Source organism: Petromyzon marinus, chromosome 62 (assembly GCF_048934315.1).
Source record: "Petromyzon marinus isolate PM22_M1 ecotype Great Lakes invasive population chromosome 62, UKy_Petmar_22M1.pri1.0, whole genome shotgun sequence".
Classification (NCBI taxonomy): Eukaryota; Metazoa; Chordata; class Hyperoartia; order Petromyzontiformes; family Petromyzontidae; genus Petromyzon; species Petromyzon marinus.
In genome coordinates, this window is record NC_133728.1 from 2,212,940 (window position 1) to 2,233,361 (window position 20,422).

Genomic DNA, 20,422 nt, shown 5'->3' on the forward strand with positions numbered 1-20,422 from the left:
CTACATTCTGCTTCAAGGGCAACACTGGCCCAACCAACCCCTCTTGTCCATGAGCAGTACCATACTCATCACCTCGATCTAAATCAATCATTGGGAACTCACGTTGCTTGAGTCCCCTTCTTCTTGCAAAATAAAAAGACGGATCCAGCCACTGCAGCCAAAACCAACAGTGGCACAATGACGGCGACAGCTATGACCCAGGGCTCAACACCGCCATCATCACCACCATTATCACCACCACCTACAAAAGACACACACATTTGCGGGCAATTGTTAATATTGCCTGAAGGTTAAATTGGGTAACGGTGCAGATATGCAATTTGCTCGCCCACGCCACGGCTGGCGGAAACGCCTCCCTCCCCCCGCCACTTGAGAGCCCCTTCCGGTAAGTACGTTGGCCTAGTCTTCGGTGCCGGTGAGACGTCTTGGTGGACAGGTGGGGAGTACCCACACTTTGCCTCTCCGCACGTGATGTTGCCAATCGTTTACCCATGTGTACTGCTGCTGGGTTGACAGAGGTGGGCGGGGAGGCGGAGATTTAACTTGCCCCCCGGTTTCAACTGCCGAGCTGGATTGCAAGTCCAAGTGTGGCTCGCCATTACAACATGCCAGCTCCACCTTTTTTATAAATAGCTTAAAACAATAGTATAGACTAACCTCGACTTATGAACACCTGCGCTTACAAACACCCACAGTTGCTGCTTTAAATGTCCACATGATAAGCCACTTCATTGAGCTATCAATTGTGGCCAGGTCGCTTCTGAAAAAGAGCGACATAGCTCATGGTAAAATTTTAAAAAAGTTTTTTTATTTACTTACGAATACTCGCACCTACGAACCAGCTTCCATGATTATTTTGAACATTGACTTAAAACGCGACCTCGCATTTGCAAATTAAACCGCAAAACTATTTGTTCAACAGAGCAATCCTCTGCAAGGTGTAATGAGTCAGCCTCGCATTGGGAGTAAGTGTTTAGCAGGGGCAGATCGCCTATTGAGCTGTATAGCTATTTTTCAGAAGCGACATTGCCACAAATGATAGCGCAATGAACTGGCTTATCATGTGGAAATTATAGTAGCCAAATATTCTATCAACGCACACCGATTCTAAATGTGGAGGGAAAAACCGGCGGACCCGTAGAAAATGTCACACAACCATGGGGAGAGACACACGAAAATTCCAAATATACAGCAGGCATTAAGGGTGGGGATCAAACCCACGACCTCCTGTATACCAGGCAAGGTCGTTAACGTATCCTAGCCATCGTGGCGTCCCTATTTTAAATAGATCCGTGACGTGCGCCGATTTATCTCGTCTTAAGGTTGACACTCGTTCACCTGTGTTTGCTGAGCGGCCTCCCACAGCAGATTGGAGATGCGAGTGTTAAAGTCCACCTTTGAAATAGCCGTTTGTGAGCTGTGGGTTTTACCATCAGTTATCAGTTTACTATGGTTACACGTACACACGAGAGGGCTCGTTTAAGCTAACTTTTCTCATACTCGCATCAAAAATATGTCATCTGGCTCAGAGCTCAGAGCTGATCACCCGATCAGCGGGGGCGCGGAGAGAGACGGCCGGAGAGGAGGAGGGGGGAATGGAGGGGGTTGACGTCGTGCCCCGCACGCTCACGGGGAGGGCGGAGGTGGACGTTGGCCCCCACACCGCCATCACCCGACACAGCCTATTAGTAAGGTTTGTCAGGTAAACAACATGCAAATTTGCACAAAATGGGGGGAGGGGGGGTGATTAATGATTGGCTGTGTCGGGTGGTGGCAGGTTTAATGACACATTTATATATTTACACGATCTCTCCCAAAAAAATCTGATTTATGGATGATATTGGTCGCGAAAGCCTATGTGTTAAACTAGTATATTGTTTGGCGTTTTTGCGCGTGAAATGAATAAGATGGCGTCGGCTTCGTAGCAAGCTACCTAATTACACGATTTTTGTCCCTGGGTAGAAAGTGTTATTTTCTAATTGCTTATGCCTCAAAAGTATTGAAAATGGCTATTATTCACCTCCCCACAAACTTTGCTTTTGTGACCAGGACTTTTATGTGAAGGAGTGACACAAATGCACACGTTTTCTCATTCAAATTTCTAAATATCACTGTCCTGGTCACAAAAACAAAGTTTGTGGGGAATAGCCATTTTCTGTACTTTTGAGGCATAAGCAATTAGGAAATAACATTACCCAGGACAAAAAACATAATACATTTGTTAGACAGTGTTATTAATGGAGTGGATTATTCACTTTGCTTTTGTGTCCTGGTCACAAAAGCAAAGTTTGTGGGGAATGATAGCCATTTTCTGTACTTTTGAGTCATAAGCAATTAGAAAATAACTCTTACTACCCAGGAACACGTTTTGTTGTTGTTACACAGTGTTTTATATATACTAGTGTTAATAACTTATTTATTTTGATTAATCCAACTAGAATCAATCGATATAGCAGAGTTGGAAGATGATAATAGTGTTTTGGTGTTGAAAATCGAGGATGTTTTTGTAATAGTTGAAAACATTTGCCATCATTGCGTTGTGCTGTTCATTAGGACGGCACAAAATGGCTGACTTAGAGCTTGATTTTAACATTTAGCTAACGGGGTGAGCAGAATAGGTATTTTGCAGAGGTTTCGTTGCATAGGAAAGAATAATCGTGTTTATGTTTACCATCAGTAAAATATGACATATCTAATTTACATATTCATATAATTCGATGTAAAATTTGAATTTATTATACGAGTACGTATTTGTTCGTTTAAGTAGTATTATCAGGAACTAGGAAATTTAGAAGGTATTACAGATATTTGGGTAGATGTTTGTACTTTAAATGTTATTCGATATGATAAGCGGCTGTATCATTATTGAGATTTGAGCAGACTTCATGCTGAGAGATTGAGCTGCGCTATGACACGGAGGGTCTTTATTATTTCTATAGCAGATATGCAGTTGTCCTTCTGTGAGCCCTTCACGTGTGAAGGAGGAAATTAATGTTTGCATATAAGTTACAATGGGTGTTCATTTTTGGTTGGGTTATTCATATGGTAATCAACGTACATTATGCAAGTACATTATGCATATGCATTATTCTTGTACCTCCTGTCGTTTGTGTGCAATACAGGTAATTGTCTGCATACAAGTGTAGTGTTCGATTTCACTCGGACAACTTCTGTCTTTCTTCGAACACCGCTTTATTTACAACTCTCAGCATGTCCTCCACATTCCACAGTATCCTGGTCGCCACGGCTCGCTCGCCGTGCTTCACTCGACTCGCTCGCCACCTTTGTCTCTCCACTCCCCACGATTACTTCGCTTACTCCGCCACTAACTTCTTCGTCTCCGCTCTCTGCTATCACCATCGCTATGCTCACTCCACTGCTAACTGGTTCGTCTCTGTTCACTGCTATCACCGTCACTATGCTCACTCCACTGCTAATTGCTTCGTCTCTGTTCACCGCTATCACCGTCACTATGCTCACTCCACTGTTAACTGCTTTGTCTCTGTTCACCGCTATCACCGTCACTATGCTCACTCCACTGCTAACTGCTTCGTCTCTAACTCCATCTCAGCAACTCCGCACACAGCGACTTAACACCCAGCGTCTTCGCACACAGCGACTTTGCACTCAGCAACTCCAACCTCCAACTCTTCACTCCAGCTCCCCTAAGCTCTCCAACGTCAACCCATCTCCAAGCTCAACTCCTTCAACTCAACTCCCTTCAACTCCACTCCCTTCAACTCATCTCCCCTCTGTTGACTCCGACTCCCGCTCTTATACCCGCTCTCATTACACCCCCAATTAATTAACCCGCGTCCCAACGGCGCTCCGCGTGACTGTCGCACCTGTTTCTCGCCAGACTTCCAGACGCCTCTCCAACCCCGGCAACAGCACCAACCAATCGCAGCCGTCCACGGCTACCCGAGCTTAATTGCCCCAACATAACCTGCACTGTAGTCGCCTTCACTACAGACTGACCCAAGATAACCCGTACTGTCTGTGTGATCATGTAATCACGCTGTTTGTGCTACGCACCTTCCTACTCCACTACATCACCCCCACCCCCCCGTGATAAAAAAAAATCTAGCCGTCCCGGCTACGACGACACTTCGACCTCTGGGTGGTGGAGTACCTCTGACATAACAATGAACAACAAAATAACAACAACAACACCAACGCATCGCGGAAACATATTTACAACAGCCGTACGAGGCGTAAAAGTCAATAGAAAGTTCTTCATCGGGAGCAAGTTCCAGCGGCCAGTCTTTAATGAGTTCGCGTGGCCGAGCCCCCAGGGGAGGCGAGCACGTGCTCCACTCCCCCCTTCAAGTCCACATCCAGCCAGCACAACCGGCGACTCCAAGGACGGCAGGCGCAGGAATCCTGTGACGAGAGAAACCAACCCTCCTGAGGCATCACTCGACGAACACTCGCCTCGGCTCGTCGGACACAACAGTCACCTGGCCAGGGAAGTGGAGATGATCAATTCCGCCCGGCGGAAGGAACCAAATACACATTCTACAATCAGCCCAAAATCACACAAATACCCATGCATACACAAAATGGCAGCCGCATGCTTGGACGGCAATGCCGCAATCCCCGCGCACCCGCATGTCTCCGCGGTTCTCCCTGCATATCTCTGCGGTTCTCCCCGCACTCCCATCCCAGTATACTGCTCTGGGAATAATGACAGACAGCGCATTTCGCACCCTCCGACGCCTCTGCGCGTCGCCGCCATTCATCGCACGAATCGGCCATAGCGGGAGAATTTTAAACCAGTGTTTCTCCAAGACTCGCGTTGCCGTAATCAGCTGCCCCAACCGAGTTGAGAAGACACATCGTTACCTCACTGCACAACATGCACCCTGACAACTGAGGGATACATCTCCAGCCCACTGTTTCAACGCACCTCGGAGTGTCTCGAACTCCGGGCCGCCGGGGCGTGCCTATAGCTCCATCGTATAGTTTCAGACGCACCACGGAGGGCCTCAACCTCCGGGCCATCTGGTCAAACCATCATTCATAGCATGATGGGACCACATACCCGTGTTAGACACTCAACACGTACTGGGCCATCCTGGTCAGGATCTGCCCCCCAAGAGATTTGACAGCTAGCACAATACCAAATCAATGGCAGCATGTCACCATCGCCAATGTCGAACAGGCACGCACAATTTGTGACGATCTCAAATACCCAACGGTCACCACAATACACTTCACATCCCGCATCAGTACTCATAATGTCAGATACTCGCATTGCAGCACACAGCTGTACCAACCGAGTTGAAAGCAAAACAACTATACACAATCCCACGAATCGCCGAATGAGGTAATACAGTACACGCAGCATATACAGTCCGATACAATCTATACCTTGGCAACAATAACGATCAAAGTTTCTCACAGTCTCACATAACCAATTGCAAGTGAAGCTCCATACAGTATAAACAATAACAATCGCGCTCGACACACGAATTAATCATTAACATCCCCATCAGATAACACTCCCGATGCCGTAACCACACACACGAACACAGACATTGCGTTCATCCTACATTCACACAGCCAGAACCTCGTTCAGCAGCCCAGCGGTCAACAAAACCCCATATGCAAAAACAGTAACCCGGCACATGCAAGATGGGTGAGGTGTGTGTTTAGGGCCGGGTGCGTTGTGTCACGACTCGCCTGAGAGGCTGTGAGGAACTTGAACCATGGCATCCTCTTGCGACAGGATGCCACCAAGATGGCTGAACATCTTCCTCCACAGGCGTTGAGAATAGCGGGAACGGTGTTTCGGCGGGAACCATGTCCCGACCGGCCGCCACGATGGCGGTCGCACGCGCACAATGCGCACAATTTTCCCGCCCCAGCACCCACATTAGTGGCGGCGGCATTCTCTCTCCTCCAGCTTCGGTGCTCTCCCTCGCGATGGCGGCGAAGCAGCGGCGTGCTGTGCGTCCTGCTGCCCCGCCTGCAGCGCCGTGGGAGGTGCGGCTCTGTCGTCGACGTTTCCCGGCAGCGCGAGAACGGCAGCGGGCTGGCTTAGCCCCGTCGGCAACGCTCGTTCCGCCCGCCGGGGGAGCGGCACCCACTTGCCCCGATGCGGCAATCACGTTCACCTCGTTGTTGTCGGACAAGTCCGTCAGCACGTCCCTTCTCTTGGCCGACGTCTTCCACATGTTGGCGTGGTTCGTAGACATTCTGACACCAAATGTAGTGTTCGATTTCACTCGGACAACTTCTGTCTTTCTTCGAACACCGCTTTATTTACAACTCTCAGCATGTCCTCCACATTCCACAGTATCCTGGTCGCCACGGCTCGCTCGCCGTGCTTCACTCGACTCGCTCGCCACCTTTGTCTCTCCACTCCACACGATTACTTCGCTTACTCCGCCGCTAACTTCTTCATACTCTTTAGTTCTATTCGGTAATGTCACGTAGGTAAAAAATAAAACAACAAAAATCACGACGTTTCGGCCACAACACAAGTGGCCTTCATCAGGTGAAGGGACCGTACTGTCCAGAGGACAGCGTTGGAGTGAAGACAGCCAAGCCCAGGTTGCGTCCTTTAAGCTGATTTCTAAATTCAACCACCTATCAAAGAAGAACACAGTTCCACATATAACAAAACTAGACGTCAACAAAATCGTCATTAATCAGAGTAGCACCCCAATTTCGGACAATCTGAAAACAGTACTGGCTAGGGGGCTAAATTTTGCTGTCACCCCAAAACACATACCAGTAGATGATATCATCTCTCAGGTCGATGTAGCCCTCAAAGGCGTAGGACACATCCAAGCAGATGTTGCGAGAGCTGAAATAGCCACTATTCTTAAGAATGCTAAGAAACCCATTAGCAACATCAGCAAAAATGAACGCTCTGAACTCGCGAATTAAAAAAAACAGAAGTGACATAGTCATCCTCTCAGCCGATAAGCGCATCGCTACTGTAATTATGGATAAAGATTCATACAACAACAAAATCCAGAATCTGCTCAACGATGGAAGTTACTCAAAAATAAAAAAAATGACCCTACTAATAGCCTAGCGATAAAAACCAACAAGATCATCACAAGTTCGACCTCCCTAATCGACCCAACTTAACGTCCTTCCCTAAAACCTTCTAATGCAAGACCCCCTAGATTCTATGGTCTTCCCAAGATTCATAAAGAAGGCACCCACTACGACCCATCATATCCACGATCAACTCCCCTACCTATAGACTGCCCCGTTTTCTGTCAGATACCTTGCTACCTTTCACTGACAAGACGCCCTCAGCAGTACTTAACTCAGCCCAATTGGTCTCTATGGTCAAAGACGTTGTACTGTCCCCTGACGATATCCTTGTCAGCTTCGATGTGGTCTCTTTGTTCACCAAGGTCCCAGTACCTGATACCATTGAAATAATTGAAAATTTGGTCCAACATGGACTAGACCCCGATACACCTGCACTGGTTAGGCACTGCCTCAACAATACCTACTTTACTTGGAATGGCTCCTTCTACAAACAGAATGAGGATATCTTCTTTGGTTCTTTCGGTAAAGTCACGTAGAATGAGAATAAAATAATAAATTGATAAAATAAAATAACACAATAATATTCTCACGACGTTTCGGCCACAACACAAGCGGCCTTCATCAGGTGAAGGGAGCGAGACTGTCTGGTAGGACAGCGGCCTTGTCTGGTAGGACAGCGCTGTCCTACCAGACAGTCTCGCTCCCTTCACCTGATGAAGGCCGCTTGTGTTGTGGCCGAAACGTCGTGAGAATATTATTGTGTTATTTTATTTTATCAATTTATTATTTTATTCTCATTCTACGTGACTTTACCGAAAGAACCAAAGAAGATGAATCATTGCAGTCACGAAAGCTTTAAATCGAAAAAGAATGAGGATACCCTCATGGGATGCCCTTGTCACCAGTGATAGCCAATATTTTCATGGAGAAATTTGAATCAGATGCCATCCAGACTTCCACCCTCAGACCTTCCCTGTGGAAGAGATATGTAGACGACACTTTCGTCATTTGGTCACATGGCCTCCCAGCTATGGACCTTTCCCTAGACCACATTAAATCCAGACACCCCGCTATCAAATTCACCATGGAAGTGGAGAAAGATGGCAAGCTGCCATTCTTGGATGTTCTGTTTGAGAGGAGACCTGATGGCTCATTGGGACATTCTGTCTACAGGAAACCCACCCACACAGATTCATACTTGAAACCTGATTCCCACCACCACCTGACGCAAAAGAATTATCTCATCAAAACGTTATACCACAGGGCTCATTGCATTTCGGACCAACACCACCTGACCAGTGAATTAAAACATGTACATCTGGCCCTCAAAAGGAATGGATACTCTGACCGTACCATCCGCCAAGCTGTTTCTCCCTCCATACAGAAACAACCACCTGATACTCTGATCAAAACCATCACACTTCCATATATAGCAGGCGTTACTAAAAAGATCTCCAAAATTCTAAACAAACACAAGATCCTGGTCCGGTTCAATACAGTACACAAAATCCGTGACCTGATCCCTTCTGTGAAGGATGTCATTCATGACTTACAGTACCCCGGGGTTTACAAATTGATCTGCACCTGTGGTGACTGCTATATCGGGGAGACGAAACGACATGTCTCTGACCGAATTCGCGAGCACAAATCAGATTTGAAACACGGCAGAACGAATTCTTCTGCCGTAGCTGATCACTGTTACAATGCTGTGGGTGATCACGATATAATTTTCCCCGATACCAAGGTCCTCTGCAAACCCACGGGTTTTTATCAGATATTTATCCACGAGGCAATTCAGATTTACAAACACAGACACAATTTCAACCGAGAAGATGGTTTCAAATTAAGCAATCATTGGAAAGATGTTCTAAATCATACCAAACATTAAACTAATTTTCAATGGTACAGTATATTTATTCAGGTAGTGTATCCCAAACTTTCACAGCAGCTTATTTCCCTTCACACCAACATTTGTAAACTCCCCCCCCCCCCCCCCCGTGCCGGTCCTCGACAGCATTTTATGCTAATTCCTTTGTCAAGGCGTTTGTTTCCTCTCACACAGCTTAAAGGATGCGACCTGGGCTTGGCTGTCTTCACTCCAACGCTGTCCTCTGGACAGTACGGTCCCTTCACCTGATGAAGGCCATTTGTGTTGTTGCTGAAACGTCGTGATTTTTGTTTTATTTTTTACCTACGTGCCTTTACCGAATAGAACCAAAGAGTATGGATCCTTGCAGTCACGAAAGCTTCAAATCTAGAATTAACTTCTTCATCTCCGCTCTCCGCTATCACCGTCGCTATGCTCACTCCACTGCTAACTGCTTTGTCTCTGTTCACCGCTATCACCGTCACTATGCTCACTCCACTACTAATTGCTTCGTCTCTGTTCACCGCTATCACCGTCACTATGCTCACTCCAATGCTAACTGCTTTGTCTCTGTTCACCGCTATCACCATCACTATGCTCACTCCACTGTTAACTGCTTCGTCTCTAACTCCGTCTCAGCAACTCCGCACACAGCGTCTTCGCACACAGCGACTTTGCACTCAGCAACTCCAACCTCCAACTCTTCACTCCAGCTCCCCTAAGCTCTCCAACTTCAACCCATCTCCAAGCTCAACTCCTTCAACACAACTCCCTTCAACTCCACTCCCTTCAACTCAACTCCCCTCTGTTGACTCCGACTCCCGCTCTTATACCCCACTCTCATTACACCCACAATTTATTAATCCGCGTCCCAACGGCGCTCCGCGTGACCGTCGCACCTGTTTCTCGCCAGACTTCCAGACGCTTCTCCAGCCCCGGCAACAGCACCAACCAATCGCAGCCGTCCACGGCTACCCCAGCTTAATTGCCCCAACATAACCTGCACTGTATTCGCCTTCACTACAGACTGACCCAAGATAACCCGTACTGTCTGTATGATCATGTAATCATGCTGTTTGTGCTACGCACCTTCCTACTCCACTACACAAGTATAGTGACATAGAATTGGTCATTGGCAGCATAGTGCTTGTTGCTGGAAGGGAAGGGGATCTGCAGTTACAGTAGCCCTGACTGACAGCAGGTCACGTGATAGACCAGAGAGAGGAATGTAGGGGAAAGGTTACAGAAGGGGCACATGAGGGAAGCCCGGGAACACGCTAGTAGGTTCTAGAAAAGTTGCGTGGCCGGGGCAGATTGAGGCAACGCTGGGAGGATAAAAGGGGGCCCCGAGCAGGAGCTCGGGGCTGTCATTTGAAGTGTGATCCCGTCTTGCTGCTGCAGTCTTCGTTGCCGTCTCTGTCTTCACCTTCTCGGCATCGTCAGTCAGGCAGTCTGCCAGCTGTCCTGACTGGGAGCTGTAGTTACTAAGTGTGAACTGTTAAGGATGTTAATAAACAGAGTGCCTCCTACTCTTAGTGTCTCTGAGTGAGTCACTACACATGTAATCCCCATTGATGTATGGTGATCTGTATAGGCATGCATTTAAATTGCAGCATTTCTTGTTTAACATGTTTAATTTCACTTCTCAGACCTCTCACCATCTGACAGTTTCTTATCTCGATGTATGAGCATCTTGATAAGAGCGGATTTCTGTGCAGAGTGATGGTGTGATTCTGCATTCAGATAGGCATCATTGTGCATTTTCTTTCGGTTTAAGCTGTGTATTATTTTGCCCGTGCCCGAGCAGAATATCCAGAAATCGGGGAGTTCTGTCAACTTACACTTCCATGGTGAACTAGATGGGTGGGTTTGCAAGTTGAGATGATTTCGAATTTCGTTAAGTGTATATTTGCCGTGTCGTCAGACCACCAGTGTGTCATCCACATATCTAAACCAAGCAAAGAGTTTTAGTGTGCTTGAAGCTATTGCTTTTGCTTAAAAAAACTCCACGTATAAATTTTCAATCACAGGAGACAAAGGAGAGCCCATTGCTGCTCCTTCCTTTTGTTTATGGAAATAATCTTTCCACAAGAAATAGGTGTTCGTAAGACGGTGTTCAGCTAGTCGTGGGATATCTTTGGCAAAACTAGTGTTCGTTTCCAGAGTATCGAGTAATTTAATTTACTTGTTGACCGGAACTCTGGTGAACAAAGAAGTCACATCAAAACGTACAAGATTTTCATTAAGGTTAAGCGTAATATCTTGAATTATATTTAAGAGATGCTCTGAGTTTTTAAAGCCCAAAAATGTGAATTGTATGTATAAAAGCTCTCAATGCATGATGCGAAACCACAGGTTCAAAAGAACTGAACGTGTGGCCATTTTGTCTCGAATACGTTTTTTGAGAGCCTTTGTACATGCAACACAGTGCTCCGTGTGTGTTTGTTTTGTTAAATCTATTTGCTTTTCTGGCCTGCCGTAATGCTTGTTATTGGTTCTCATGATTGAAAGACTTCACAACAAATAAAAAAAACCTACCTCTTATTGCATTTCACAGTTGCGAGCTTTTTCTGCCCGTATGTCTTTAAAATGTGGCTACTGTTTTAAAAACGGTGACATCAGTTTTTGGGCAGCAATTCGTTTCTTTGGTTATCAACGCATCTTTTGTAACAGTGGGGGCCCAATGGGAAGTCAAAAAAGGAAAGCAGCTGCTGATGTATCTGCGCTGATACCTGGTGTTGTGGCTGCCATGGGCGTAGTGGATGTAGTTGTTGTAGTAGCGGTGGTTGTAGTAGCGGTGGTTGTAGTAGCGGTGGTTGTAGCGGTGGTTGTAGCAGCGGTGGTTATACCTGACCGGATGGTAATGATAACCACCGCCTCGCCCCAGCCCACAGAGTTATTGGCCCAGCAGGAGAAGGACCCAGAGTCTGACTCCACTAGCGGCCGCTCAAAGGACAGGGAGTTGCCGCTCACAACCGTCCCGTTGGGCAGGGAGCCGTTTTGCCTAAGAGCAACCACACCACAACACAAGGAGCACAACACGTGGTCATTATCGTGTGATTACACTGCTGCAAAAACTGCGAAGAGAAATGTAATTAGATGTATAGTATGTATGTTGAACTTCTTTTGGCCCATATTGGTAGCCAACGGTGGTAATCTGAGGTGCGGGGAAAGGAGAACAAACTAAACACAAGCAGTTCTAAAGAAATTATTTTTCAATCTAGCAGTATGGCAAAACATGTTGCATAACAGCCACGGAATAGGGGATGGAAGAACTACATCTAGTCACTGTTTGAGAAAGGGCTGTAACAATGGCAACTACAGTCGCCTCGCGTTTTATGCGCGTTTATGTAACGCGATTGTGAAATAGCGCGTTTGATTAATTTACACTTATTTTAGTTTTTCGCGCACTATCATTGAAATGACGTGCTTTACCGGGTTGGCTATGGTGTACGGGACACGCTTGCGAGCTCATCGTTAGTCAGGCAGCAAAGTTCAATAGCAATGCTGCCTGAGGTGCAGCAGTATGACAACCACAAGCATGGGAAGCGGCATCAGCATCTCATTCTCGCGTGCTATTTTGAAGATCTTGTCCACGTGAACTTTTCCTGATGCACACATTCGAACATGCCATCATCTCCATTACCATCATCTCAATTACCATCATCATCCTGCCCTCTCTCTCTCCAGTAATCCCACCAATTTTCTCAACTCCTACCCTCCACAAGGCCCAGTTACGCCACCACATTCAAACGTCTCACTACGTGTACGAAAAATTTTGTTTATTTTTTTATTTATTATTTAAATAGGATGTTGCTATCTGTAATACATGTATGGTAGTATTGCAAATATAATGTATGGTAACCGGTGAAATATGTGGATGTGAGAATGGGGTTCGATAGTCTGCTCTATCCTTAACTCCAATCGATTTTGAGTTACACGCCATAAAACAAGAGGTAGCTGTATTGACAGTTTCTTGCGGTCCCTTACCTGTCCCACAGGTAGTGCATGATGTTAGGGTTCGCGTCTGCTTCACAAGTCAACGAGGCTGCTTCCTTATCCACGTACCAATCGCCATCATAGCCAGCGATACTCACATTTGGTTTGTCTGCGAATGGAGGCACATGCACAAGTCCATACACGTTGCCCTGGTCGCATTCATGAGCAAACTTCGGTTATAAAAGTGGCGAAAAATCAATTGAGGGATATTCAGAACAAAAAATAAACTAATTTTGATGAACTCTTATCAGAGGCAACTGTAGATTTCACAAAAACTTAGCCAGGGGGTTATCCACTGCTACAGGGCGTTACATCATTACTCCAATGTATCCGCGTTTTTTTCTTCAGCAAACACCTCACGTCCCAAAGATCTGAGGGCAGGGGGCAGTCATGGTGCAGCGCACTCATCACAGTGTCACTCTCCAACATTATCATGGTCATTGTTACTCTTGCATGATGTACGTATGTATGTTGAACTTCTTTCTCACCGTACATAGCCAACCGTGCAATTCTGAGATGCGGAGGAAAAGACAACAGACTAAACACAAACATATATTCGAAATAAATTAGTTTTCAATCTATAAAAAGAACGTGGAACCTTTAGAATTGACTCAGGGATGCCAGTGGAGATGACCACCAATCTAAGCTCATTCAAACACATTCCTGCGGAGGGAGCTGGTAGGAACGTTGGGTTGCTTGGTCAATGGACAGGGTCAACGGCGGCGTGGTGTATTTCGCAAATATGCCCGACTGTGAGGGTGGGCACAAGCCGGAGTGAGTAGGTTAAACGTTGCGTTTTATAAGGGCACCACGGGGTGACAAGCTCCTCCCCAGCCAGCCCCACCCCTCCCACCCCCCACCCAGCCCCACCCTCCCCACCCAGCCCCTCCACACCCTCCCCACCCAGCACCTCCCCACCCTCCCCTCTCCACCCAGCCCCACCCCTCCCATTTTTGCATGCACGACGGACAGACGGACACAATAATCCCCTGTGGGCTGGTTGAACCAGGAGGTTCCTTCCAGTAGCAAAACGCGACAACCAGACTTTCTGACATTATTCATTTATAATGCCCACCACTCACAATGGATGTCGAGGGTGGTTAAGAGCTCTACTAGAGGTGGCTCCAGGGCCGGGTGCTCCACCCCGCAGGTGAGGGTCCGCCCCTGGCTCTCGTGCATGGGATCCATCCGGTACTCGCTCCTCACCGTCACCTTGCCGTCCAGCTCCGTCTCTGTGGTCTCATTGGAGCTGCCCTGATGGAGGCCACTCCAGGTGATGGTGGCTGCGGGATGTCCTTCCCGAGCAACGCACGTGGCCACGATCACCAGCCCCATGCCCTCGACCAACTGGGATGGGTTCAACTCCAGGGAGACGTTCGGGGGAACTGGGGCACAGAGACATAGAGACACAGAGACGGTTAAATAACAGTTAAGCGCTGCCCTCTAATGTGTGGAGCAGAGGTCACTTAAAGTAGCCTGATCTCTAAGAAGGGACACAATAACTGTGGGAGATACAAACTGATTCTTAAAAACTATATTATGGATCACCTTAGCCAGAGATGCCACGCCCCAATAGTACACAAAGACCGATGGACAAATGGATTACTGAATCTATCTGTGTGGAACTTTGAGCATTATCCCCTTGTATGTGTGGGTATTCCCCAGGTACTCTGGCTTCCTCCACACAAATACAAACACTCACTACGGGAAATGGCCAAGCATGCCTGCACAGGACCCTCCCTAAACAGACGCCTAAGAATGAAAGAGACTTTTCTGGGTAAATAATGGGCATTGTTACTCTTGCATGATATATTCGTGTAAGTTGAACGTCTTTCGCACCATATGTAGCAAACCGTGATAATTGGAGGTGCGAGGGAAGGACAACAAACTAAATACAAAAGCAATTCTAAAGAAATTATTTTTCAATCTATATTAACGTGGAATGTTTAAAATGGACTCATGGCTGCCAATGGAGACGACCACCAATCCAAGCTCATTCAAACATCGCGATAACCGGACTTTCTGACTTTTTTTTAACATGTCCACTACTCACAGTAGATGTTGAGGGTGGTAGGGAACTCCACTGGAGACTCGAGGGCTGGGTGCTCCACCCTGCAGGTGAGCGTCCGCCCGTGGCTCTCGTACGTGGGATCCATCTGGTAGCGGCTCCTCACCGTCACCGTGCCGCCGGGCTCCATCTCTGTGGTCTCATTGGAGCTGCCCTGATCGAGGCCACTCCAGGTGATGGAGGCTGCGGGATGTCCTTCCTGAGCAATGCACGTGGCCACAGTCACCAGCCCCATGCCGTCTATCAACTGGGATGGGTTCAACTCCAGGGAGACCTTCGGGGTAACTTGGGCACAGAGACACGGAGACGCGGAGAGACAGAGACGGTTACATAGTTAAGTGCTGCCCTCTACTGTGTGGTGCAGAGGTCACTTAAAGGAAGCTCAGAGGTCGCTCTGTTATCTGCTTCCATGGACTGTTCTCGAACAAGAAGGGATGAAGGTTATATTCGCCGTGCCACCAAACGGGAATTTAGCAAAGCAATGGCAACACTCATGGAAGTGAACAGGAATCAGAGGATTACTGAGAAAAATGTGGACTGTTGGAGTGGCGTAGGAGCCACTGGAATGGAGAGGAATGACATGGATTCATCAGCCGCATATAATGATGATGATGGCCAACAGTGGAGGACTTCTATGGGAAGTTGGTGGACTCAGTGGCCTCTATGAAGAGTGGGAGGGTTGTGAGTCTATGAAGGGTGAAACGGTCTCCCAGCTCCAATGAACGTGGGGCTTTGCTCAACTTGAATGGCATCTTTAGCCAGTAGTGGTCATTTTCCATTCCTATGGCGATAGCCTATCTCTAGTAGGCCGATTCGACTTCCAATCTGGATTTGAACAAGAAACCTTCTGGTTGTGGGTCAGGCAGTCGAACCACAGCATGAAAACGGGTTATAGTGTGAACGCCACCATGTGTTAAGCCAGCTGCCAGAGTTTTGAGTGAGGGGCTGGGGGTGGTGATAGCCCACATGCCTAGGGTTCTACCACTGTTACCATCATTATGCTAGTATGAGCAAGGACAGACTTGGACTTTATTAAGGTTTTGTTCAGAACAGCGTCGTCAGAACAAGGGAACTTTTCACGGAGCTTTTCCTCCTGAGAGATACAGTTTCAGTTTTCAGTTTCTTTATTTTGGTATAGCCCTGTGAGCCAGTCGGCTCTTGAATCGGATGCAACCAAAACAAACAAAAAAACAAAAACACGAACAAGAAAAACATCTTAAACTGACTATGTGACTATGCAAACAGAAAATCCATGAAAAAAAACGGCAAAATATTCCTGAAAAAAGCACCGTACACCAACGCTGTGTGCAAAAAATTCCAGTGGGATGCAAGTCAAATACGCTTGCAGTAAAATGAGTCATTATTTTAAAAAATGTGGAACTGATACGTAGTGTATATGATAAAAAAACGCCTCACCGGTCACAGTGAGGCTGATTGTTGCTTCAGGTGGAGGGTTATCAATAGTGACAAAGGCGCAGGTGAAGTCTCCCTTGTCCCCCAGACGCAGGTCCTCAATGCGGATGGATCCGTCCATCAATTGAGAGTTGAGGTTCGTGAAGTTCAGTCGCCCATATAAGTCGCTGGTATCGTAAATTATGTAACCACTTTGAAGGGCAATGGCGACATTCACTGAGGAGTCTCCGTTTCCTTTCTTCCAGGATATACTCACAGGTATGTGTGTCCCCGTGTAGATGCATCTCAGAGTGACCTCTTTCCCCCTGCTCCCATTCACGAACTGCTCCACGTCTACTTGGGAGGATCCCACGGTCACCAGACCTGCAGGGATATAATGGAGAAAGTGGAGTCGATTATTATAGGGTTGTGAAGTACACAGCAGTCTGAAATTCTATTGTCTAAAGACCCCACGAGCGACCAATCCATCAGACTGTTGTCTTCAGACCCCCAAAACGTACCAGTATACATTTAAAATTGCATACCATGCAATGCCCATCTGGTAAAAGCATTGTATTGTGCAAAACTGGCAATTTGTAGCATCTGCTCATCATTTCTACCCTGACATGAGCACACTTATACCTTTATTCAACTTTCCTTCAGACTGCATTGCAATTGTAAAGTAACACAATATCATAGAGCACTGTTAGGATGACTGAAAAACAGTATAATGGCCTCATATACGCCGTTGAGCAAATAACACGGCATGCGCCTGACCCTATCAAATCATAAAAGCCAAGCAGGTTAGAGCCTGGATAAGTGCTTGGATGGGTGATCACCATCTCGCCATTTTGGGCGTCACAATGGCAAAATGATAATGACCTTGTCTGGTATACAGGAGCTCGTAAGTTCGTTCCTGACACTGACGTTTGCAGTATATTTGGAGTTTGCATGTTCTCCCCGTGGTCGCGTGGATTTCACCTCCGGGTCCTCTGATTTTTTCCTCATTTAGAAAAATGCTTTTATGGTATTTGCCTGCTATAAATTTCCACGTGATATGTCCACTTCGTTGAGCTCTCATTTGTATTCAGGTCACTTATGAAAAAGGGCTACATCGCTCAGTGTGGCCTTACCTGGTAAAATAAAACGTTTATAGTTTTGCCATGCATGACAATCTGGTGTTGTAGGCAGTGGTTGGCAGAGGGCAGTGTAGCAAATCCATTGTTATCCTGTACATCCCCCCACCTTCACCAACCCGTACTGACCAGCGTGGTGAAGTATGGTCAAATAACCATCACGACCCGCAAAGCTTAGGAAGAGCCTCATCCAGCAGTGGATCGAGAGACAGGTTGTATGTTAACTCCTACACACATGGTAATGTTGTCCCTTCTCCCGGAAAGCACATCGCATCACATGATTCCAGATGCACTTCTGTGGCCATCTGGAACCCTCTTCCAATATTAGGAAGCCACTGGAGCTATGCACTTTTAAATCAAAATGGAAAACTAATTTATTCATAACTGCTGTTTGTGTTTAGTTTGTTGTCCTTCTCCCGCACCTCCAATTAGCACGGTTGGCTTTGTACAGTGCGAAAGAAGTTCAACATAAATTAGTTTTGTTGTATAATTTAGTTTAGTGAGCCACGGTATGTCGGTTCGACACCCATGGGTAGTGAATTTCACATCACAACGTTTCTGTGATCCACCAACCCTCGCCCCCTCTGCAGTGCTGGATTGCACGTGCATAGCCACCACCATCGCTTTGGGATGTTTGGTCAATGCTAATTAATGGGAGTTTTGGCTTCATGCGGCAGCAACGAGCGAACCAGGAGATGAGCCCCATCGCACATTACGAGTGGGCGACACTTAGGAATGTGTATAGCTGGGTCATAAACCAAGATCCTTTACAAATATGGACTATCCATCTCGTAATCTGCGGGGAGGGAGAAGGGATTTGAGTTAGCACCTGGGTGATTTCTGTGTGATCTAAATACAGCTGTGTTCTCCTATAACGCGGTAGCAGTTGCGTTCCTGCAGAATATGGCGTTATGGTAAAGTCACGCTATAATATATAATATAGGTGGTAAAGCACAGTCCGCGATAACATGTGAGATGCGTACACAGGCATCTCACAAAGACTGAGGCGCTTGGGTAGCATCTAGAAGCATCCAGCAGCATCCCACCTTGTGTGATGCTACACCGAGGGAGTCGTATGACCACTTATTCCTCCTCGTGCGACATAGTTCCATTCACTTAATTGCGTGATATCCAATTCGCATCTGCGTTATAAGAAAACAATGTTCCCGAATACATTAATTGCGTTATATCCAATTCGCGTAATGAAAACATCACAGGTTATAGGAGAACGGACTGTACTTTGATTATAAAGCTTCATCACAGTCAGTATTTGGCACTCCATGAAATCTTAACGTAATCAGCTATGATAAATCCACTTCTGGATGAACGCCTTCCCAAGCCACCACCATCTGTCATGGTCCAGAGATGGAACAATCCACCTTTAATAGATTAACCAGATGCACACGTTATAACATAGACACTACAATGCCGATGAAATGTGAACAACAGGATTTAGCTTTTAAATAAAAATTCGGTAAAAGAAGGTTACAAAGTTGGGGTCGGGATCCATTTTAGAACAGCTTAGTAATAATCATTTACATTTGTAAATTGGCGCATTTAATCCATAAATCCCAATGCGCCACCACCGTGTATGGAAAGCAGGAAATAAACAAAACCTGCAGGGTAACCAGCCAGGACTCGGCGGTAGAGTACAGGCGAGTTGAAAGAGGTGAGATTTCAAGACAGACTTAAATATATTTAAATATATTTCACGACTCTGATTGTCTTACTAGCTAAAGCAAATCGTTCCAATGTTCGGGAGCTGCACTGAAAAAAGCCCCATCACCCCAGTACAATAAGTTCACTAAAACACCGATATCTGTTGGAGGGCCTAAACTGTAGAGCCACGCAAAATGAAAATCCTATGGAGTCGTGAGTTTATCAAAGCAGGCTTACCGTAAAGCACCAATAGCCGAAACGGCCCTTTCATATTTCACACGGGCAGCACCAAGTTCTTGAATTTCCACTCATCCGGCCTGCCTGGAGGTCCACTGGTTTTCACGACGCGCACCACCCGAGCTCACTCGGACTCATAGCAGCGCCGTGGACTTGGGACTGTGTGATTAACCACGCACCTCCTTAATTGATAAACCCTCATCACTCATTAACCAGGGAGACACGGAAAACATCGTTCAAGAGATGCGCTGGGCTAGTGGGGGTGGTCAGAAACATATGGGCGGAACAGTAAAGCACACTTAGCGGTTTGATTAATTGTCGCTACCAGGGTTGTGGCTTTTATTTGAGATTCAGCTGTCGTTTGTCTCGTTGTTTTACGATCTCCAAATAAGGTTGAACGTGTTAAATTCCATATCTCTGTCCGTCTGTAATGGGAGAAAGGCATGATAATGCTTGTAAAGATGATCCATACTTAAGTATTAAGTTGTTTCCGTCTTATGTTTAGGGGTTTAACTTTTAAACAACCGGCTAAGTTAATCAAATAGTTTGCCTAAAACTGTCCTGCCACTTAGTGGTAGATCTATAGTTTATCATGGACCCGATTTAAATATACACTTACAGATACACTTAATTAATTTCCTAAATCATCTCAACTCGCAAAACCCATCCATCCAGTTCACCATGGAAGTGGAGGTGAATAAAACTCTCCCATTCCTGGATATTCTGCTTGGGCATGACCAAAATGGTAAAATAACGCGCAAATCCTCTCATAAAGATGCTCATATATCGGGCTAAGAAAGTGTCAGATGGTGATAGTCTGAGGAGTGAGATTAAACATGTTAAAGAAATGCTGCAATTTAATGGTTGCAATGATGCACATATCAATAGGGCAGTGAATGCCAAAATGAAATAAAATAGCACAAGTGCTGAAATTGATCAAACAATATTTTTTTTAATACTTTTCAATTTGAGAGTAACTAATAAACTCGCCATATTTGTGGGAAAAAAATGAACATCCGATTGAGATTCAGCACGGTGCATAAAAAT

General features: G+C 46.3%; 1 protein-coding gene across 6 annotated transcripts; it reads right to left on the minus strand.

Moving 5' to 3' along the window:
- Positions 1–83: 83 nt before the first annotated feature.
- On the minus strand, positions 84–20,085 carry LOC142906246 (nectin-3-like). Of its 6 annotated transcripts, none has more exons than XM_076053647.1 (7): positions 19,376–20,082; positions 16,368–16,727; positions 14,937–15,236; positions 13,966–14,268; positions 12,875–12,992; positions 11,617–11,888; positions 84–241 (listed from the first exon to the last, which is right to left on the minus strand). In XM_076053647.1, exons 1-7 carry the CDS (start codon positions 19,407–19,409, stop codon positions 99–101), a joined length of 1,530 nt encoding a protein of 509 aa, XP_075909762.1. In that variant the 5' UTR covers positions 19,410–20,082; the 3' UTR covers positions 84–98. The 6 variants fall into 6 exon arrangements, with proteins under 6 accessions (XP_075909762.1, XP_075909763.1, XP_075909767.1 ...); XM_076053648.1 differs by having other exon boundaries at positions 11,734–11,888; positions 19,376–20,077; XM_076053652.1 differs by having other exon boundaries at positions 16,621–16,727; positions 19,376–19,487.
- Positions 20,086–20,422: the final 337 nt, after the last annotated feature.

What these genes read in the sequence shown, in the direction of transcription:
- LOC142906246 (XM_076053647.1), bottom strand. Translation starts at nt 19,409, where the DNA reads ATGAAAGGGCCGTTTCGGCTATTGGTGCTTTACG. An exon ending in AATCAGCCTCACTGTGACCG is followed by an intron (nt 15,237 to 16,367) that starts GTGAGGCGTTTT and finishes TCTGTGCCCAAG; the next exon opens with TTACCCCGAAGGTCTCCCTG. An exon ending in CATGGCAGCCACAACACCAG is followed by an intron (nt 242 to 11,616) that starts GTATCAGCGCAG and finishes TGTCTTTTGTAG; the next exon opens with GTGGTGGTGATAATGGTGGT.